This window comes from Alosa alosa, chromosome 17, assembly GCF_017589495.1.
Source record: "Alosa alosa isolate M-15738 ecotype Scorff River chromosome 17, AALO_Geno_1.1, whole genome shotgun sequence".
Taxonomy (NCBI): domain Eukaryota; kingdom Metazoa; phylum Chordata; class Actinopteri; order Clupeiformes; family Clupeidae; genus Alosa; species Alosa alosa.
This window is the reverse complement of record NC_063205.1, coordinates 27,775,336-27,795,710: the sequence shown is the minus strand read 5'-3', so window position 1 is coordinate 27,795,710 and position 20,375 is coordinate 27,775,336. Positions and strand designations below refer to the sequence as shown.

The following is a 20,375-nucleotide window of genomic DNA, read 5'->3' as shown; positions in this document are numbered from 1 at the left end:
ACACACACAGACACACAGACACAGACACACACACACACAGACACACAGACACACACACACACACACACACACACACACACTCAATACTCCCATTGCCCATCACAAACAAAAAAAGCCCTGTCCAACAAATAGGAATCAGTGGCTCCCAAGCACGACAGGGGAGCCAGTGTTGAAACAAAGCCACAGTGTCACATGCTAATTTTGTCCAAACATGGGAGGAGGGAAATCATGGCAGCGAAGGAGACAAGGGGCGACTGTGTGTGTATGTGTGTGTGTGTGTGTGTGTGTGTGTGTGTGTGTGTGTGTATGTGTGTGAGACAGAGAGAGAGAGAGAGAGAGAGACAGAGAGAGAGAGAGAGAGAGAGAGAGAGTGTATGTGTGTTGGGATGAGAGAGGTCCAGGCGGATAGGGGGTTGGGTGGGGGGGTCTAGTGGGTTGCCATGGTTGCCCACCCCCTCCAAAAAAAAGAAGTACCACAGATTGTGCCACATATGCAGCCACTACTCAGCTCTGTGCAGAACGTCCAAAAGACATGGATGAGTCCTTCTCTCCTCAGGGGACTCGCACCAGAGAGGACGAATGAAAAACCAGAACATGGACGCTACTCTGATTGTGCTGCTCAACCATGGTCAGTAGCGAGGGGGGACAACTGTTTCAATCTCCCTCCCTGAGACCGATCTCCAGCCCTTGTTGTTCCAGCATCAACAAGCCAACCCAGTGCCCTCAGGGGACCAGAGGCTAGAGAGAGAGACAGAGAGAGACATGATGCTAAACTGATAAAGGACTACTCAACCACAACCTGCTCTGGAGTGAAACGCTTAAAAGATACACCCGTTCGGGGAAGCCCATGTGGGACGAGGGGGGGGGGCTTCACCGACGCCTCTGTCAACAAACACAGACAATGTCACTGACAGTCTCCCGAGAGTGTAAACTCGCAGCTAAACAAGCTCATAATCCCACTATTATGTCTTGTGTACACAACCACAAGAGGCAAGATGAGTGTTCAAAGCCAAGCTGAAGACAATCCCCGCCATGGCACACATACATACAGTCCCCTCGTATGAATTATGGCTGCCACCAAGGGCAAGGCATGTGCGCATATTTGAATAATTAGATTACAACTCGTGCCGTCCTGGCCGATTCTGCGGCAGATTGAATTATGTGTTGCGTCGCCCCAATCAATGTTCCCTCTTTTAAGAAGCTTGACGCCCACTCAGAGGTCAAAGGTGTCGAATTACATGCATAAATAGACTTTCATGTCTGCAGGCACAGAGAGAAAGAGAGCGAGAATGAGAGGAAGACGGATAGGGAGAGAGAAATAAAGAGATAGGGAGAAGTGTCCAGCTCCAGCACATGCAATATTCATTCCTGACCATTTTATTCCCTCTGCCACCTTTGTACTTTAAATACTTAATGCATTCCCTTAGAATTCTCCATACAAAATCAAGGTTCTCCTGCTTAAGAACCAAGGTTAAAAGAACAGAGCCACATCCTTAGAAAGCGGAGGTCAAGTTGAGGAACATCTAGCGGGATGTTTTTATTTGAGGGCATTTTTTAGAGATGTCACGCAGCCATCTTGCAGATACAGGAGCTGTATCTTTTTATTCAACCGTGTAAAAGTTTCCTTCTGAAGATTTGGGAGATGTATCACAGTAGGAGCCCAACCACATGCTGTGAATTACAGCCCATTCACACATCGCACAGAAAACCATCTGGCAAAAAAATATCAAACACTCTCAACTGCAGAGCTTCATTTAGCTTCCAAGGTGTGGAACATTCTTTCACCCAAGCTGACGCAAGGTGACATCACAGCTGTCATGCAAAGCTACAGACAGGCACACACACACACACACACACACACACACAGTAAGGGAGAGAGCATTCCTGACACTTGGAGGAAAGAAAAGAAGGCAGAAGAGTCGAGAGAGAGAGAGAGAGAGAGAGAGAGAGAGAGAGAGAGAAAAGAGGCCTGCAGACTCAATCAGAGAGCGGACCTCCTGTGGGAGCAAGGCTGGTGATTTACCGTCTCCTTGGCAGCATTCTCCCTGTTCGGACGAGGTGATTGGATCAGGGGGGTGTCACTTAGGGGGCCCCGCTCCTCGTCTAATTACAGTTCCCCAATTTAGTCCCGCCCGTCCCGTCGGCCCACCACACACAAACCCACAAACGCAATTAACGATAATCGGATTGCAGATTTCGTTTTCACTCAGCGACCATTCTGTCGCGCCTTCTGGACTCGGTGGTGTTCCTCATTTTTTTATTATTCTTTTTTTTTGTCAACGGTCGCGCACATTGATGAATCTCTCTCTCGAACCTCTGTATAAATCTCCTCCCAGGCTACCGAGGTGTGTGCCGCAGGGCGGAGGAGATACACTCCTTTCACTCGGCACACACTCTATCTTCCACGGGAGCTCTTCTTCCTTACACACACACACACACACACACACACACCCCCTTTGCTCTCCCCACCTACCTCTACCGTGAGGCTCCAGTCATAAAACAGCCAATTTATTTTTTTGTAGGGCTTCAGTAAGGTGGCACATAAAATCAAAACTAGTCAGAATCCACGAGAGGAAGAAAGAAAGAGAGAGACAGAGAGAACAGGAGAGAAAGAGAGAGAGAGAGAAGGGAGAGAGGTTGAATATAAAGCCATGTCTGAACCTTGCATAAATTCTGATCCCTCGTCTGAATAATACAAGTTTTCAGAAGTGAGAAATGAGAAGCTTGGGAATGATGAAACTTTTAAATCCATGGTTTTACAACATTTGTTGGTGGGTGAATAAATTACTTGTCAGGCAGAGACTAGGGCAAAAATGACTTCATATAAAAAACTGAAACAAGCAGCGGCAGAAAAAGAAAATGGCTGATGTTATATTCCTTATGGGTTTTCCTAACCTCTCAATTGCCTCTTAGGTAAGTCTGTGTGATTTTTTTTTAAAAATGGTTAATTTCACTTCATTTGCCAATTCACAGCCCTGACAGAATTATATAATTGGTTTTGCATGGAGCCTTGTGTCGACCACAGGGCATTCACGTGTAATATGCAGGAAATCTAATTTAGAAGTACAGAAAGAGGATAAAGTTCTTCCCAATTCCAAAGCATCTTCCACAACACAAAGATGCATACACCCACCATCCCCATCTCTCTCTCTCACACACCGAACAGACAGACACACACACACACACACACAGACTTCATATCCAACCCACACATACAAATGTGTGTACACAGTCTTCCACATATCCAACACACACACATGCAAGTGTGCATATACACACTTGGTACACATCCACAGCATCCACAAAATGCACAAATAGGCCTCTCTCACTGGCTGTCATCCCCTTGATCAGCTTCTTTTCATAGTGAAGCCAATTCAGCTGCCGGGGGCCAATCTGCCCCAAATGGGAGGGAGTGCGAAGCTTGATGAAGAGCTACAGGGTGCTCTGGAGCCACGATCGGTTGTGGGGAGGGAGAGGAGAGGCACAAAGGGAGAAGGGCTAAAGGTGTGTGTGTCTGTGTGTGTCTGTGTGTGTGTGTGGGGGGAGATTGATGCGAGCATCGTAAAGCACTCCTACAACCTGCAGCTCTGTAGCGGCGTGATGTATGGCGGCGGATCACGCCTCCGTACAACACTGGGCAAACACTGATGATGTCAGCCATTTATCGGCTAATGTGTGAGACAGTACAATCAGTCCCTTTTCAGCGCTGCGGCCCTCAAACGCTGCCAACTGCGCCGATTCATTGTGCTCATTTGTCTTGATTTCCATTCTCTGTGAAGGATGCAGTGGCGTGTACCGTGTCGGCTATGGGGAAAGACTAGAGCATTGATCTGACCATAACTGGCTTCAGAGCACTCTCTCTTTCTTTTCTTCTTCCTCTCTCTCTCTATCTCTCTCTCTCTCTGTCTGCACTCACACTCTCTTTCTCTTTGTTTTTTTTCATTTTTTTCAATCACCAACCAACTCCCTCCCTCTCTCTGCTACCAAGTGCTCCCAAGAGGTTTTTGTGAGTGACATTCTGACCCGAGGTCGAGATCGCTGGTGTGTTGTAGTGTTGGAGTCCACAGTCGGTCCCTGTGGGGCCGTCTTAAAGGACATAAAGACGATGTCCTGACAGAAGATTCCAGAACACAGATTTTTTCCTTTAGCTGTGTCACTATGGAATGGTGTGCCTGTCTTTCAAGTCAGACTATTCTAACATGACCTCATGGTCAACTGATCACCCATACCCAGAGACTATGGGTGCGTTCCGATTACAAGGGTCCCTACGCTGAATTCCCTACTCCCTACCCACTGCACAGGGTGTACAATTCACAGGGAATTTCACAGGGATCTCGATCGCTAAAACCATTTTATTTGGAATGCCCTGCTAGTTCATAGTTGATGTTTGGATTCACAAGTCGCGTCCAACGCATTATCCATTCAAAACAGTGGAGAGGTAGCTTGCTAGCTTGCTTTCGTTCACAACATTTCAGACGTGTTTTGGGATTTTAATGTACAGGGTCTTTCTCGCTAGTTATCACAAAATCCAAGCATAAAAAAGCCAAAAAACAAAACAAACAAGTGACGTTTATCTGCAAATACGGCCGCTTCGGACCATTTACTGAACTCTGGGTGCCATCTAACTTCCGGTGAAATGAGCTATGTTCACTAGCTCCCTACACACTGTGCAGTTCACTTCAAACTTAACACTGTCACTCTCTACGGAACGAAATATCACTTAATATGGCTGAACACCCTGTACAATTTACTTCGCAGTCTACTACGAGGCGATCGGAATGCACCCTTGACATCCCTATGAAGGAAACACTAAACAGAGGGGAACAGAGGAGGCAGTGCCACCTTCATGGGGGCCTAAGTAAAATTCTGCTAAGGGCCCCTTCTACCTGAACTCTGTGGGCCAAAATGTTATTTTTGTACAGTCCCACCTGATACCCCAGTGCACCCAATACAATCATCCCACCCCATTTTGGATGTCTACAGAAGTTACCAAACATAGTTTTTTGGGAAAAATAGAAAAATAATTGTGTGAATCACCTTCACAGCTATAAATGCCCAATTTTAGAAGCTGGCTGTACATATCTGGTTGTGCTAGTACTGACTGAGGCTGACTGTTTTTCACCATGTACTGGACTGGATTCCCTTCAATTTCTTTTTTCAAACGTAGACTTATTTAAATATTATTAAACCTACTAAATAGTCCTACTTCATATAATTTACTATGTGCATCTATTGTCCAGTATGCAGCACAGCAAATCAAAGTTAATCTATTAGGCTACTTTCCATTTTGCATGTATTCAGTTGAATCTAAACCAACTAAAGCTAGACTGAAACATTTTAAAACCATCGACTTGTTTTAAAAAAATGTATGGGAAGAGTGAAATCACCGATCACGGGTCCTCAAATGTTTCTGCTGAAAAACTACTGGTTTCATCTAAAGCATGCACGCATTAAAATATATATTTTTTCCCAAAATGTAGCCAAAATGTAGCCAGCCTGCATTCAAAAAAACGGAATATGCGGTTATATTTCACAACTTTTGCAAAGTACTCTGACTGGAAAAGGCTGGCAAGCAAGCCGCAGACAGATCAGGGGATTCACTTCCCTGTTAGGTAGGCTGGGCCAGCAACACACGCTGGAGAGATTACATTACTATACTCAAATTATTTGTTGACATCAAACCAAGGAATAGTTTACCCGACTGCTGTTCCCGCTGTTGATTCTCGTGAAGTTTCTTCTTCCGTTTTTCATTCCCTGAAGGCTTTCACATTCTTAATGTATGAGACACTGTCGCTATAACTGTATATCTTCCGTCACTAGCTTGACTCAAAGGGAGACGGGAGAGGGGGCCTTTACTTGCGAGGCCTTACACAACTTGCGTAGAGTGCGTATAGGGCGATCCGGCCCTGAGAGAAGGTGCGGTCTTCCTCTGAAAAAGAAATGATGAACTGGAACAGAGGAAGTGTGGTCTTCCTCTGAAAATGAAAATGAAAATATTCACACATTACTCAGGTGAGGAATGGTGACCATTTACTGTAATGGCTTCTTGTCTTCTTCGCTCAGCCCTCTCCAAGGAGACTAGACACTTCAGCTGTTTGGGGACTTCAGTTGTCAGGTCCTTTTAATGACCGTCTTTTAGTGCCTTCTGAAATATGGCTCCTGACATTTGCACAAGGCCGAGTTCTTGACCTAAAGAGCAGAAGAGGAGTCGAAAGGTCTCATCAGGACACACTTAAGCTCCCCTCCATCGTCACCCTCCCTTTCTTTCTTCTCTCTCTCTCTCTCTCTCTCTCTCTCTCTCTCTCTCTCTCTTTACTTTCACTCTTGCTCTCTCTCCTCTCTTTCCTTACCATCCTTACACATCCCCTCTTAACTGTGAGTGAGTGACCCCCAACAAAGATGGAAACTCGCTGTCTAGCTAACAAACCGTCATTGGGGAGACGGTGGCACAACAAAAGCACACGTCTCGACTTTCATTTAGGACTGAAGCAAAGAGAGGGCAAGAGAGGCCGAGGTGTAAGAGAGAAAAAAGAGAGAGAGAGAGAGAGAGAGAGAGAGAAAGAAAGCAGCAGCAACGGCCCCTACATTTTTCTCGCATTGTCCTGAGCCTAGCGGCAAACACAAGGAGGAGTGTTGTCATGCCGACGACTGTTTAATCGCCGTGCCGACAGGGCCCACATTTCTCCGGGAATTCAGATACAGCTAATCAGACTAGGCCCCAGCCTCCATCTATCACCCCGCCGCTCGGTGATTCATTACAGGCCCTCTTAAGTGCCCGCTTTTGGGTTCGCCAACGAGAGATCCGCAATCGAAATCGCAGCCCTGGCAGATGAAAAGAGGACCCCCCCCCTACTCCCTCCTCCCACCTCCGTTAACCCACCCCACCTTCCTCGAGCCCCATCACATTTGTCTCTTACGGACACTAAAAGGAACAATGCCTGTGTGGTTTGCGTAATGGGAGAGCGGTGGAGGGGTTCGCTTTCTCCACAATCAATGTTTATACTCAATCTACACTCATCTGTGGCTGCGGAGAATAATAGTTGCCCACCCATGCCAAGGAGGACATTCAGAATCCAGGTGGCCATGGGATTAGTTAGGTCTGTTGTTTGGGTAGGAACAGGATTGAGTCATTTAGTGGATTCCAGTATTGCGTAACCTTTGCAGTTACAGTAATTTAACAGTGCATTTTTGTGCCCCAGGTATTTATGTCATGCTTATTTCTCCAAAGACCTTTTCATATTGAGACGTATTTTATTTTTATTTCTCTTCTATTTTGCACATGAAAAAGGAACAAAGAAGATATGAAAATTCCAAAGTTGTTTGTCATTTTTCAGAGTGGGCTTTGTCCACATCCCATTTAAACCAACTAAAAAATGACTCACTGCATTTGACAGATAAATGCATGGAGGCCACTGACAGTTCTATATGACATCTCATGCCTTTTGATACCTCTCCTCTTTCATTCTAGTCTTTAACGACACAATAATACCAACATTGTTTTTTGCAATTTATTTCGGCCTTGACATCTCTGACCTCGAAAAATCAAAAGATGCTTTTCCACAGGCCTTGAGTCAAGCAGGAGGCACTGAAGCAGAACATTACTGGCAGTAAAGTGCTTTTAGGTTGTGCAGGCAGATTCACACACACTCGCAAAACACCCACACGGCTAGTGTTCCATTGTGAGGAAGAAAATGTTGTTTTTTTCGAGGGGGGTTTGGGGGTGTCGAGGGTAGGAATGGACTGAGCATGTTATTCCACTCTGAGGCTTCTCTGTCTGAAAAGCACTTTTGAGTTTAATGGCAGAGTATACTGGTCACTTTGGGCAGTGGGAGGGTTTGAGGGCTCTGGCTCGGCCTGGGGGATGTGGGTGTGAAGGGCGGGGAGAAGGCTGTTTGTTTGTAGGAACTTTCTGGCTTGTCAAGTTCTTCTCTCCAGCCTGCGGTTGTGTTTTTCGGAACGGAACTAATACATGAGGGGAAAGCCCTGATGAGGCGATGCTATCATCTGTCTGAGCTGTGACACCCGTGTTCAGTTTTCTTAAGAGATTCGGTGTTTATCTGTTCGTGGCTTCTGAACAAGCACAACACACTGACACGCACACATAAAAGCACACACACACACATACTTACACGAATACCCATATTTTTGGCTTGAAAGAACACAAGACTAAGTGTCAACAAATCCCATCGAGGGAAACGTTGCTTCTTTTCTTGTCTAACACGACTCGACGCAAAAAAAAAGAATAGATGGTGAAATGCTGGTGTGGTTTCACCTTGAGACAAAAGCATGTCTCGTTAATTGGTAACAAATGTGGTGTTTGATGTGTTTTCCTGCCGCTCACTCTCTTGTGCAAGACAATGATGAATAGAGTTGTCATGTACCCTTGATCTTGGTAACACATAATCAAGGACGAAGATCTTTGCCGCTAAACCCACCCAAGGGACGACACTGACAGTAAAGGATATCCTGCGCACTCTGCAGTGATAAGCTTTTCTGCACCATCTCTCATAAATCAGAAAATTGCCTTTCCTTTCCTATCATAAAAAGGGGGCCTTTCCTAACTCAATGGTGCTGGGATGCGATGAATAGAGACAAGAGCAGCTGGATCTTGTCACATGTGTTGTTGTTTTTTTAAAGCGAGTTGATGGATCTAAGAGTGCTCGCTTGTGGCACCAGGGTTTTGTGATGGAACTTTTGTGCATGGCATCGGAAAAAAACCCTTTGGGGAGACACCGGCTCCACCAAAGCAATTCTCAGGGAGTCGATGCGAGAATATCGCTTGAAGAACAACAACGGGAAATAATGTCAAGATTAAATCTATTAATGTGATTACAGATTGCAGAAAACCTTCTGAGATGCTGCTTGGGGAGTGTTTGCTCGTTTCTTCTTGTCTTTGGCGTCACAACGCCTTGTGTGCCGGATTTCTCCCGTTCCAATTGAACTGCGCTCTTCCTCTGTGTGGCTGTTCTGGGCCACTGACTAAACCCCTTGTTCCATGATATTATGCAAATGCCTTGACTTTAATCCACGCTGGTTTATGGGGAGAAGATGAGGTCGGTGACTGCACAACTCTCTGAAGCATGCCCTCCACGTTCGCCTGCCCACTGGGGAGGTATTGACCAGAAATAACAGCAAACCCCTTGTTTAATCTGTGGTTATGCTCTCTCTACCCCTCACTCTCTTCCTCTCTTGCTCAGTCTCTCCATCTCTCTCCCTCTCTCTCTCTCTCTCTTTCTCACTCTCTCCCTCCCTTGCTCTGCCTAGCTAATGGTTCATTTAGGACTTTAAACACAGGGATACATGCCTTGCCCCTCCAGTGCCTGGGGTCTCCCTGAATGAGTTGGCAGCTCAGGGGCCTGCAGCAGAGTTTCAGGAGAGCACCTAATTGATTCAGCATGCCGGTCATTAGGAGCAGCCGAGCCCGGGCGAGGAGAGGAGAGGCGAACACTCACTCTAACTGGCTGCCTTCAGAGGTGCACTGATGAAGGCGAGGGACTGCCACTGGCCAGCCATGATGGGAGAGGGGGGGTCGGTGAGAGGGAGGAGAGGAAAGAGAGGGAGGAAGAGAGAGTGGGAGCAGTGGAGCTGTCACTGGACTCTGAGGAGAGGAGAGGAGACGGAAACCCTCCATACCCTGACACGAGGCCGGTCGGGGAGAACAGGGAGGGCTGTCAGACGTGGGCGCAGGCAGGCAGGGAGTAGTGGCGCCTGGGGAGCAGGGTTGGGGAACTAGCGGGAGATCCCAGGGAGTGCGCGGGTGTCTGTCTCCAGAGAGCTTTTGCAGGTCTGGAGGAAACACACTTTAATGTAGAGGAGGAGCAGGGTATGACTGGAAGCCAAGTCATTTGTATGCAGTCTCCACCCAGTGTTCTTACCTATTAGTCAGAGTCCAACTGCCTGGTTTTGCATTGTAATTGTCTGTGTGCTGCCAGACCAAATATGGAGTTTTTATATATATATATATATATATATATATATATATATATATATATATATATATATATATATATATATATATATATATAAATATGATAATGTATACCGGTACATGATAAGGATAATCCTACCACTGAGAAAGCTACGAGTTATTATTACAATACGGCATGTATTTCTGGGTGTCTTGGCAGATCAGCATATACAATGTAGCTGGGATGGTAGACTGAGAAGAAGCATGTCTGCCAACAGTTGTACAGCTATATCATAATGCACAGATATAGTACAGCTATATCATAATGCACAGATTGCCCTGGTTGCCACACAACGACGGCAGTGATGACAGGCTGAGGAACTATGTCAGGCCTCATTAACAGGTTCTAAGCCTGACAGACAGGCGCGGGCCGAGAACGAGTGGAAGGGGATAAAACCGTCACGACAAGGCAGGCGAAGAGTACGGAAGACACAACGCTATCCTGAAGTAGGGTGGGCGGCTGAGGGGGGGGGGGGGGGGGTGCTACGGATGTGGGTTCCAATCTGCCCCACTTCTCACAGAGCCAGCGCAACGGACAATGAGGTCACATCTATCATGCTGTCGTTAGCCGCGTTAGCCGCATCCTTCATCATGGCTGTCGGAGACAGTTGCGGAGACGAGGAGCCCCGGCACAGCGGCGAACCGCCCCGCTTGACACGGCGAGGCGAGCTGGTGTGGGCGGGGGGAGGGGGGGGTGGAGGAGTGTGGTGGGGGTGGAGGATTCTTCCGCGTGGAGGCCGCAGAAGCTCAACATCACACTCTCTGACATCTCTGCTCACCCGTCAGATGAAATGTATTCTAGAAAAAGTGACTCATTGCGCTTCAAAAATCCGCTGCATTTGTGGTGGCGCTCCCCATTCCGCTGGTTATCTATCATTTACATACTCTGCACAGGGCAGCAAATTAATTTGATAATCTAAGGTTAATGCGCTTGTCATGTAAAGGTCAGTGTGAGTTTGATGTATTGTATTTCACCCCCCGTTTTTCTTTTCTTCTGAGGAGGACAGATGAAGCAGAAAGAGCGCGGAAATCGTACGTTGTTTACCTCATTAAGCAGACACTGGAAAACAAGAGCCTCATTGTTGCCTGGTTATTGACTTTTCATTCGACTGTTACGTGACATTAGATCGGCAGCTAATTGGATGCTTGTTAAGTTCTTTGTCTCTCAGTTTTAATCCACCACTCGTGTTGCAGCTGGAAGACTTGAGCCTGTCATCTGTCTCAGATGGGAAATCTAACACCGAGAGAGGAGGAGAGGAGAAAAAAAGAAAACAAAATCCCCTCAGCAATCTGGAGATGTGAAGGAGAGGGGAGGGGCAATATGGGTGGGTGGGTGAGGCAGCAGAGAACGAATGGGAGCAGCCTAGCTGCGAATGGGAGCAGCCTCTCCCTCCTCTCCATCTCTCCATCTCTCCTCCTCCTCCCTCTGGCCCCACCCTTTCCATTTATTCACCATCCATTTCTATCCCTCTCTCCATCTCTACTACCATCAATTTCCCACCCGCCTGTATTTCTCTCCAACCCTATACTTCTCCCACCCCCCTCCTTTTCCTCCACCTTTTCCTCCTCCCCTCAACAACCCCCCCCCACACACACACACACACACACACACACACACACACATACATAGACTCCACTTCATCTCGCAAAGTGGACTGTGATGTTTCGCAAATCACCACACTGACACAGCTCAGTACAGCACTGATGTATTCCCCCTCAGCAGAACTGTCAGGAGCCTGTGAGATACTCTGGGACCCATTAGCCCACGAACAACAGGCCGGTTAGGTGTGTAATAAGGCTGGTGGGTGTTCGCTGTTACCGCCCAACCCCTCTGTGTGAACGCACGATACGGCTCGTGAATTTTAAAAGCGTACAATTAAACACCCCGCAATGCAATGCTGCTAGGAGGAGTGTGGGGATGGGGGGCTTTGCTTTTGCTTTGGGGACTGCGGCGCCTCCATAATAACTGTTCATTTCCATTGGATTGAATGGGAGGGGACAGATTATGTTGGAAAGGTGTGCGGGCGGGCGTGCAGGCAAACTAGGATGGCTACTCAGGCCACATCATTATCTTCTCACTCGATCGGCATTCCCCCCCCAACTCCACAGCTTCTCTCTCCTACATCGCCGTAGCTATTTTTCACTTGCTAACACCCCAGGGGTAACTGTGGGTAGTCTGCTGCCCAATCACCAACACCACGCACACACACACACACACACACACACTAACATACACATACACACAAACACAACACGCATGCTTAGCATTCAGGCCACGCAGTTTCCAGTGCAGTGTCTGTCCTGACGTCCTCACAGTCAGACACTGTTTGAAATATCAGCCCAGTGTTTGTGCTCTTCAGGGGCTCCCTCTCTCTATCGCCCTTTCGCTGGCGTGTGGACAGCTGATACTGAGGCATCTCTCGGCAGGATCGTCCCCTTTAACATCCCACGACAGACAACAGAGACAAATCCAACAGAGAGCCTGACTGTTTCCTTCACTTTTTTGGGGGTTAAATGGAGCGGCCTCTTGTGCAGAGCCTGAACCATCCCAAAAAAAGAAAGAAGAAATACAGAAAGACGAAGACAGTGAGCCCACCCAGGCCCCAGCTGTCAATACAAATCTGCTAGCACAAACTCACCAGGGTGCTAATCCTGTTCAGAAGCATCATTCACAGGAAATGTCAAACACTGGATGTGAGGAGATTTAAGACTTTTGTCAAGACAAGCTTAATTAGACAGATTGATTTTTCTGCCCAGATGTGCCGGGAAGCCCATCAGTCAAACATCCCCACCAGGGCAAGTGAGGCAAAGTGCTCATGCACTCCTGCACTTCACCCTCCCAGCCAGCAGGAGAGGGCCTGCCATGATAAACGGTGTCACGCTAACATAAGTATGACTCACCGATCTCCCTGGAGATCTGGACGAACGCCTCCACGCCGCTCTCCCCATAGCTGCCCTCCGAGGCAAGCGTGGACACGTAGTTCCACCCCATCGCCGTGACGATGTCCAGCATGGCTTGCGCCTGGTAGGAGTCGGGTGGCACGACGCGGGAGAAGAAGTCGTAGCGGGTGTTGTCGCTAAGATCCGGTGCCGTCGACGCATAGCTGATTTGAGGAATCTGCGGAGGCAAAAAAATGTGAAAGACATATTGAGTTATGAGTGGTGGAACACACAAGAAAATAAAGGCATTTTGTTGTCAAATAAGGAAAGAAAAAAGCAGCATAAAACAGGAAAATAGGACAGGAACTAGAGAAACGGTAAACACAGAGACACACAGAGATAAGACGACCCAGAACGTCTCTACATCCGAACGGGGTTACATGACTCCATGGCAGTTGGAATGGGGCCGAGAGCTGTTGACAGAAAGTGAAGAAGCATGGAGGCAGGCAGGCATGGCTCATCAGCAAGAGGTCTAGCTAATGGACTTTGGGGTGGAGACGGTTGACTGACAGATTGATTTCTCTAGAGGAAAAGAGAGAGAGGGAAGGAGAGTGAGAGAAAGAGAGAGAGCCTACGCCTGCAGTCAGATTTATTTGTATGCGGCAGCAGGCCTCAGAGCTTCAGACTCAACTCACGTCTCCCTCATACACAGACGTTCGCGAGTCCAAACACTGCTGAGGACTCCACGTTGCCAAATCATCAGCTAGACCGTTCAGGGAGGAGGTGTAGGGGATCGTTCATATCTTCATTTTTTTTTTTTCATTCTTTTTCTATTCAACGCTGATATGTGCTCAGAGAGAATTCCACTGTCAGCTCCTGTAGTTTTTGCGAGCAGTGCCCTGACACGCTGGCTGATTTTCACCAAATGTATTTATTTCTATCGATTTAGATGTGAAAAATCTGATTCTTTTTCTCTCCTCCTCACCGGTCTCGCTGAGCGAACGCGCTGCAGCTTTGTGGGATGTTCCTTGCGCTGAGCAATCACTTACAGCTGTCAGCACGCATCATATGTGCCAGAACCCCCACGCATCATATGTGCCAGAACCCCCATCTTGAGCTGCCCTACTTTTTGGCCTCAGAAACGCTTCAGTTTGACCATACAAGCTGTCAAAACCCAAGAATGCTCGAAATGGTGACTCCAAAGACCTGCCCACACTGCTAGTACTAACTATACCTAAAACTATATATAAAAAACATCTATATTAGCCTCCATTTCTGACCCATGACAGCTTCAAAGAAGTGTCATTCATGTTTCATTCATCAAAATGTATCATTCATCATAATGTGATGTCTTGAAAATTCGATGGATTCTATGAAAGTGATTCTAAGTGGTATCAGTCTTCATGTCATTGTTATTGTACAACAGTGTGCAGTGAGAAAATTGCCATTCTTATGAGCTAGAGCTCTTTCATATTCCAGAAACTTCATCTGAAGTGAGGTCAAAATAAAAGAGGTCTGAGATTATGGTAATAAACCACTGCCATCAGCGGAATCCACTGTCTCACTGGAGAGCTCTGCATGTGTGTGTGTGTGTGTGTGTGCGTGTGTGTTGTGTGTGTGTGTGTGTATTTCTGGGGTCAATATCTTGCAGAAGACCAGTCATCCATTCAGGAGCTAGACTCACTGCTGTCATAAACAGATTCGCCTGAGTGGATAAGATGTTCACACATCCGGTGGTTTCTCTTTTATCAAGGTGGAGAGGCAAACTCAAGGGCACTCATCACAGACACACCGCCGGCACCACACAACCACACTGGCATGTAGCATGATGGATGCATGCACTTTTGCAGCTCTTCCCTAGCTCACTTTTCCATAAACATGGCAGCTGTATCAGTATTAGTCGAAATGTATTTGTTTATTTGTTTGCATACCTGTTGTCTGTTATTGTGGTCGCCCACGGTTTTGTTGAAAGCTGTGGAAAATATATAGCTTTAAGCTGTCATATGCCATTTGTCATTGTGTGTAATGAGTGCTTTTAAGGATCGTGTGATGACTGTTTCTCAACGGGGTGCTGACCTGCTGTTGTAGCTCGTCTCTCTCTCACACGGTAATTTGCAGCAGGCATCATCATGGCATTATGTGACCCTTAAGATCATTCCATGAGATGTAATCAGACCAGTTCAGCTCATAGTGCACTATTTCAAGTGAAACAGACATCAATCTCAACATGCCCCCGTTTCCTGGCTTGTTAAATCCCAACATTCTGTCGGATGGCTAACAAGCCAGTTAAGCTTCCACTTTGCCCATATATGATATGAATTTCTAAACTTTCACCCAAGCTCTATCTTTACTCTACCTTTCTACAGCCCGTCTGTTTAAAGTGCAGGAGGGTCTCCGTTGGGAAGTACAGCTGAGCTGTGGCAGCCAACAACATTTCTGGTTGTAGCACCTGCACCATTCTCACAGCAGATCTAGTGCACCAACCCCTGGTCTAACAGCATGTTGCAAACCTCTCATGAATCCTTCCAAAAACAGGACGTTTAAAATTCAGAAACGACCAGGGTTTAAGGCATGCACTATGCAGGTGTTTTCATGCACGCTGACTCGAAAATGACTCAAAAATACTGAAAACCCAAGCTGTCTTAAAGTATGACCCATCAAATCTATCTCTAAATACCACAGTAAAGGCACCAACCTTGTATTGTCTTTGGCAAGTAAAAGGCTAGAACAGACTGGTATTGGCATTTGGTAAAAAGGTCAACAAAAAATCAGGCAGCAACTTGGCTGAGTATTTGCATATGAAATTCAATCATATTCAAAATTACATAATTTAACATTTGACTTGCTGACTACATGGTGGATGCATTAGAGTGGAAATGGCTAGTAATGTTTGAGTTAATAATTCACGGAAAATGTGGTGGAATAACATTTTATTCAAATGTGCTAGTGTTTTATTCAAACATACTTGTTCTATTTAAACTAAAACAACATAGCACACACAAGCTGCTATTATATGAATACTGTATTGCCACTGCATCTCCTGTTGTCAGAACATTCTAGAACATTCTAAAGACAGAGGAATAGGGGTGTTGCTGTTCTTAACACTCCAGCTCCTTGGGTACATTCAGAGGCACATAAATATTGCTCCAGCCCAGGGTTGACTCACACACCCAATCCATGTCTCAGCCGTCTCTATACCTTCAAATCCCTCATTCCTTCCCTCTACGGCACTGTTTGCACGCTGGATTTCACAAGTGAAGCCACCGGTGTTACCTGAGTTTGACTCGCCATCTGTTTTAAAACAGTTGGTTGTTCCCAAATCCTCAACTATGGTTGCTAGAGATACAAAAATAATAGACAAAATAAATATGGAAGAGTTGGGATTAACTATTTCTTCCCACATTTTGTTTGCGTCAGTTTCTAACACATAATCACATTGCTAATGTTGTCGTGTAATGGCCAAAGAACAGTGTACACTGCAATGCTTCTGCAAAGTCATAACATCATCATGTCATCCTATTAAATGTAATGATAATGGGAGAGTGCAATATAGGCTTCCCATACCATGCCTACATGAGTTGTTGTTGCAAGATAAAATAGAGTGGCATAATAAACGACCATGGCCTTGGTGTAGCCTTCAGCATATTGAATTGATAATGAGGCTGCCAGCCATTTCTGAAATATTTAGCCATAATTTCAACCAAAACAGCTACACTCTCCAGTATTTGTTTGCTAAGCCAAGCCTCCAGCTGGCTCCCTCCAGCCAGTCGTTAGTTACACTGACATTTTCACCTCCCAGTAATTGGCTGTACAATCTTACTAGTCTTCTCCAGACAGCAGCTTAGATACAACACAACTGGTGAAATTCACACCCTACAACTACATCCTGGTGAAGTTCATAGTGGAAATGTAACAATGGATTACTCCAAGGAGATCAGTTCAAAGTCATTCAGCTGAGTTTTTAGTGCTTAGAGGTAGCTTTCCAGTGTACAGTCAATTTACAGTTGGTGGTATAGCATACATACTTACTTACTATACATTTTCCATCACTATTAACTTCCACAATGGCATATAGAAACCCCATATAGACCCTTAACAAGCCAAAAATGAGCTCATTCTTTGGAAAAGATTTACATAATTCCATGCAAACTTCCGTAAAGTTTACATACAAGTTACCCATGAATAATGCATATACGGCAGATAAACAAATAATAAAGTCGCAAAAGAGGTCAAGAGAAATAACAGTCAGTGGAATTGCACATTGCCTTTAGTCAGGATACATTTAGAAGGAGCGATATCCATTTCAAAGGCATTGGGTAAGCCTCATGAATATGAAGTGGTTATTCTTGGTGGGCGCCTTGCTTGTGCCACACCAAAGGACAGATTGGGGATGAAGGTTTGCTTTTTTTTGTTTTGTTTTGCAATACTAGCTTGATGTTGCTTAAACACATGATACAGTAGAGTCCGTCTTATACACCTGCATCTCAACGTTATATTTTATGTCAACAAAAAAGAACTCACATGGATAGCCACCAAAACATCTCAAAGCTGACTCAGAGTAACTGCTAATGATCTTGGTTTGCAAGGACCTCGGTAAGCGAAAATAAACACATTTGCTGTAACATATGAATCAGTGGCAATAAGGCTTGCAATCCTCTCCATTTTAATTTTGCTAATCAACTTTCAATTAAGCTGATTAAACAAGCTTCCTTTCATCTTTTGGTGTCTTCCGAGTGATGATCTATCACCATTACGGGAAAGTTCAGTGCTTCAATTAAGCATCTAATTCAATTCTGCTGTAGGTCAACATCTGCTAATGTACAGTTTAAAGGCGAATACATGAATAAACATACCCACACCAATAACATCCCTAGGATCCCATCAAATCCCATCAAATCCCATTTTTGCTGTTTTACGTGACCTGGTTGCAGCATCAGAACAGGCAAAGGGTTACACACAACGTGATATAGGGTGGAACAGTTATATGCGATAATGATAGCGATAACGTTCTTTGTGTGTGTTTGTCTGTGTGTGGGTGTGTGTGTGCGTGTGTGTGTGTGTGTGTGTGTTGTGGGTCGAGGGTCTGCAGCAGTGTATCAATTTTTGCGGACACTACCTTCGCCACATTACGGGGGCCACCGCTTACAGACCCAGCGGGAGACCGCGGAGGCTGAGTGGGCCTGAGTGTGTCTGGGAACGAGAGGCGAGTCTGGGAGAGGAGAGGGAGAAAGAGCCATACATCGATACTACCGGCACATTGTCTCAGCTGCCTTCATGTGTAGGTGTGTGTGTGTATGTGGGGGGGGCATCTGTGAACAGCACGAAAATAGAAAAGTGGGCGAAAAGAAAGAATAGAAGAGAGTGAAAAAAAGAAGAGAGGCACAGAAAAGAAGAGGGAGGGAATGAAAGAGGTACAGAACTACAAAGGGAAAAGACACCAAATGACGAAACATAATCGGAGCACGAGGACCAGTAAGGGTGGGGTTGAGGTGGGGTAGGGTGGCTGGTGGTTGCAGTTCACTGTAAGGGGGCAAAGCTGGTGAAGCATAATGCAGTGTATGAGTCTCTCTCATAGAGCAGCTTTAATCTGGAGAGGTTTGGAGAGAGCGCGTGGAGCGCACAGTTGGGAACCTGCCTTCGCCTGCCATCGGCTCCGCACTGAGCCGGCGTGGAGCACGACGCTGATGGCTTTTGAGAGGAGGGGGGGGGGGGGGTCCTGAGCTGGCGGAGCCTGGCCCCGCACCCTGTCCCTGTGTCGTGTAGTCGCTAATGAAGCTGTCGGGCCGTGGAGCGCAGGGCTGACCTGATAGATGGGGTTCTGACGACGCTAATTAACCCCGCCACAGACCTTTATTGTGAAACACTCCAGTGTAGAAGGGCAGACATGCGTCATTATAAAAGGAGTGAGAGAGCATAAGCACATACGCGAACACCACATGCGCACATGCCCACACTCTACACACTCTACACTACAAAAGACAAAAACAGCACTAATAATCCACCCACAGATCGTTATATCTTCATTGATTATGCTTTTTTAGATGAGCAACCAAATTAGCTGTGTCTGATGAATTCTGACTGAGACACTGTGCCTATGTGTATGTATGTGTGTATGTGTGTGTGTGTGTGTGTGTGTGTGTGTAGGTGGGTATGTGTGAAGATATGTGTGCGGTTGAGATAAGGGAAGCAGAAGATAGGCACAGTACGTGTGTGTCTCCGCCCATACGTGGGATGCCTGATCAAAGGCGCCATGCAAATTCCTCATTCTATCAGAGTTCATTCTCCTCTTCCATCTCGAACTCATCACAACCATTTTAATTGCTCATAAACAATATTATTATTCTCCGCTCTGTCTGCAGCAGACTCGGGGTAGCGGGACGGGGGTGGGCGTAGGAGGGGTGGGGTGGGGTGGGTACTCTCTAGATTTTTTGCTAGGGCACGCACAGTTCTTCTCCTGCATTCCAATCACCTCGGGCAAAAGAGTTCTGGAACACTCCGGCTGAGTTCGAGCCACAATTAATGTGCGACTCCAGCCAGATTAATCAACCCCGGATGGCATCCAACCCTCAGCCGCCCCGTAACGATCAAGTCACCTCTGATTACTCTCACCCTCAGTTGGCTGGCAAAAAAAGCAAATTCATTTAATCAGAGGTCCTCGAAAACAACATGTTTCCTACTGGACTCTGGGTAAAGAAGGAGAGGGGAATATATTAATTTCTTTCAAGTTTAATATCTTTTGCCACAGAGGTGTGCCTCAGAAAAAAAAACTAAAAAAAAAACAGGAAACAATTGACAGGTAAGGGCAATGAGTTGCCTCTCCAATATCGCCCAAAAGTGTCAGTCTTGACAGGCAGACCGACACTGATAAGACTTTAATATCAAACACAATAACGCGGAGTATAGCAGAGGGAGTGCGGCAGTCACCCGGTGTCTGTCCAGCTTCATCTCTACTCATTTTACCTGCAGCAAAAGCCAAACGCCCCCCTGAACCAGAAGCCCTTGCGCCAGACCCAAAGTGGCTATCAGAGAAACCCCCACCCCTTCCCGCCCTCTGTGCTGTTGATGTTGATGTTGTTGTTTTTGTTTGTTTTTTTTTCCCCATCTGGACAGCATTGTGGGACGTTGGAAAATGATTGCGGACAACAAACACACTCTTCCTCCTTCATGGCTCACCATCAGAATTGAGGGCGACACGACTTCGGCGCGATGGAAAGCCCACGTCAAACCCAATCGCTATCAAGGCCGCTGAAGGGGGGCTTGGTTGAGGGAGAGAGGGAATGAGCAGTGGAGTGAGGTGAGGGGACGACTGTGATTGGTGGTTGGTAGGTGGGGGCAGAGGGGTTGTACCGGCTGATTGGTGAGTGAACTGTGTGTGTGTGTGTGTATGTGTGTGTGTGTGGGGGGGGTGGTTGATAGGTGAGGGCAGGGGAGATTGTACTGGCTGATTGGAGAGAGGAGTGTCTACTTTGCTGTGTGGATACAGCATGATCCCTTCTGCAAGCTCCAGCGCTCTGTTCAAACAAGCGTG

At 46.5% G+C, this 20,375-nt stretch overlaps 1 protein-coding gene across 4 annotated transcripts in view; it reads right to left on the bottom strand.

The window, feature by feature from the left end:
- Positions 1 to 20,375, bottom strand: part of grm8a (glutamate receptor, metabotropic 8a) — a 166,640-nt gene that overhangs the window by 99,785 nt on the left and 46,480 nt on the right. For all 4 annotated transcript variants that reach the window (XM_048267684.1, XM_048267683.1, XM_048267686.1 and 1 more), the window contains one exon: positions 12,869 to 13,085. In XM_048267684.1, the coding sequence (XP_048123641.1) occupies positions 12,869 to 13,085 (217 nt within the window). The remainder of the gene's footprint in view (positions 1 to 12,868; positions 13,086 to 20,375) is intronic.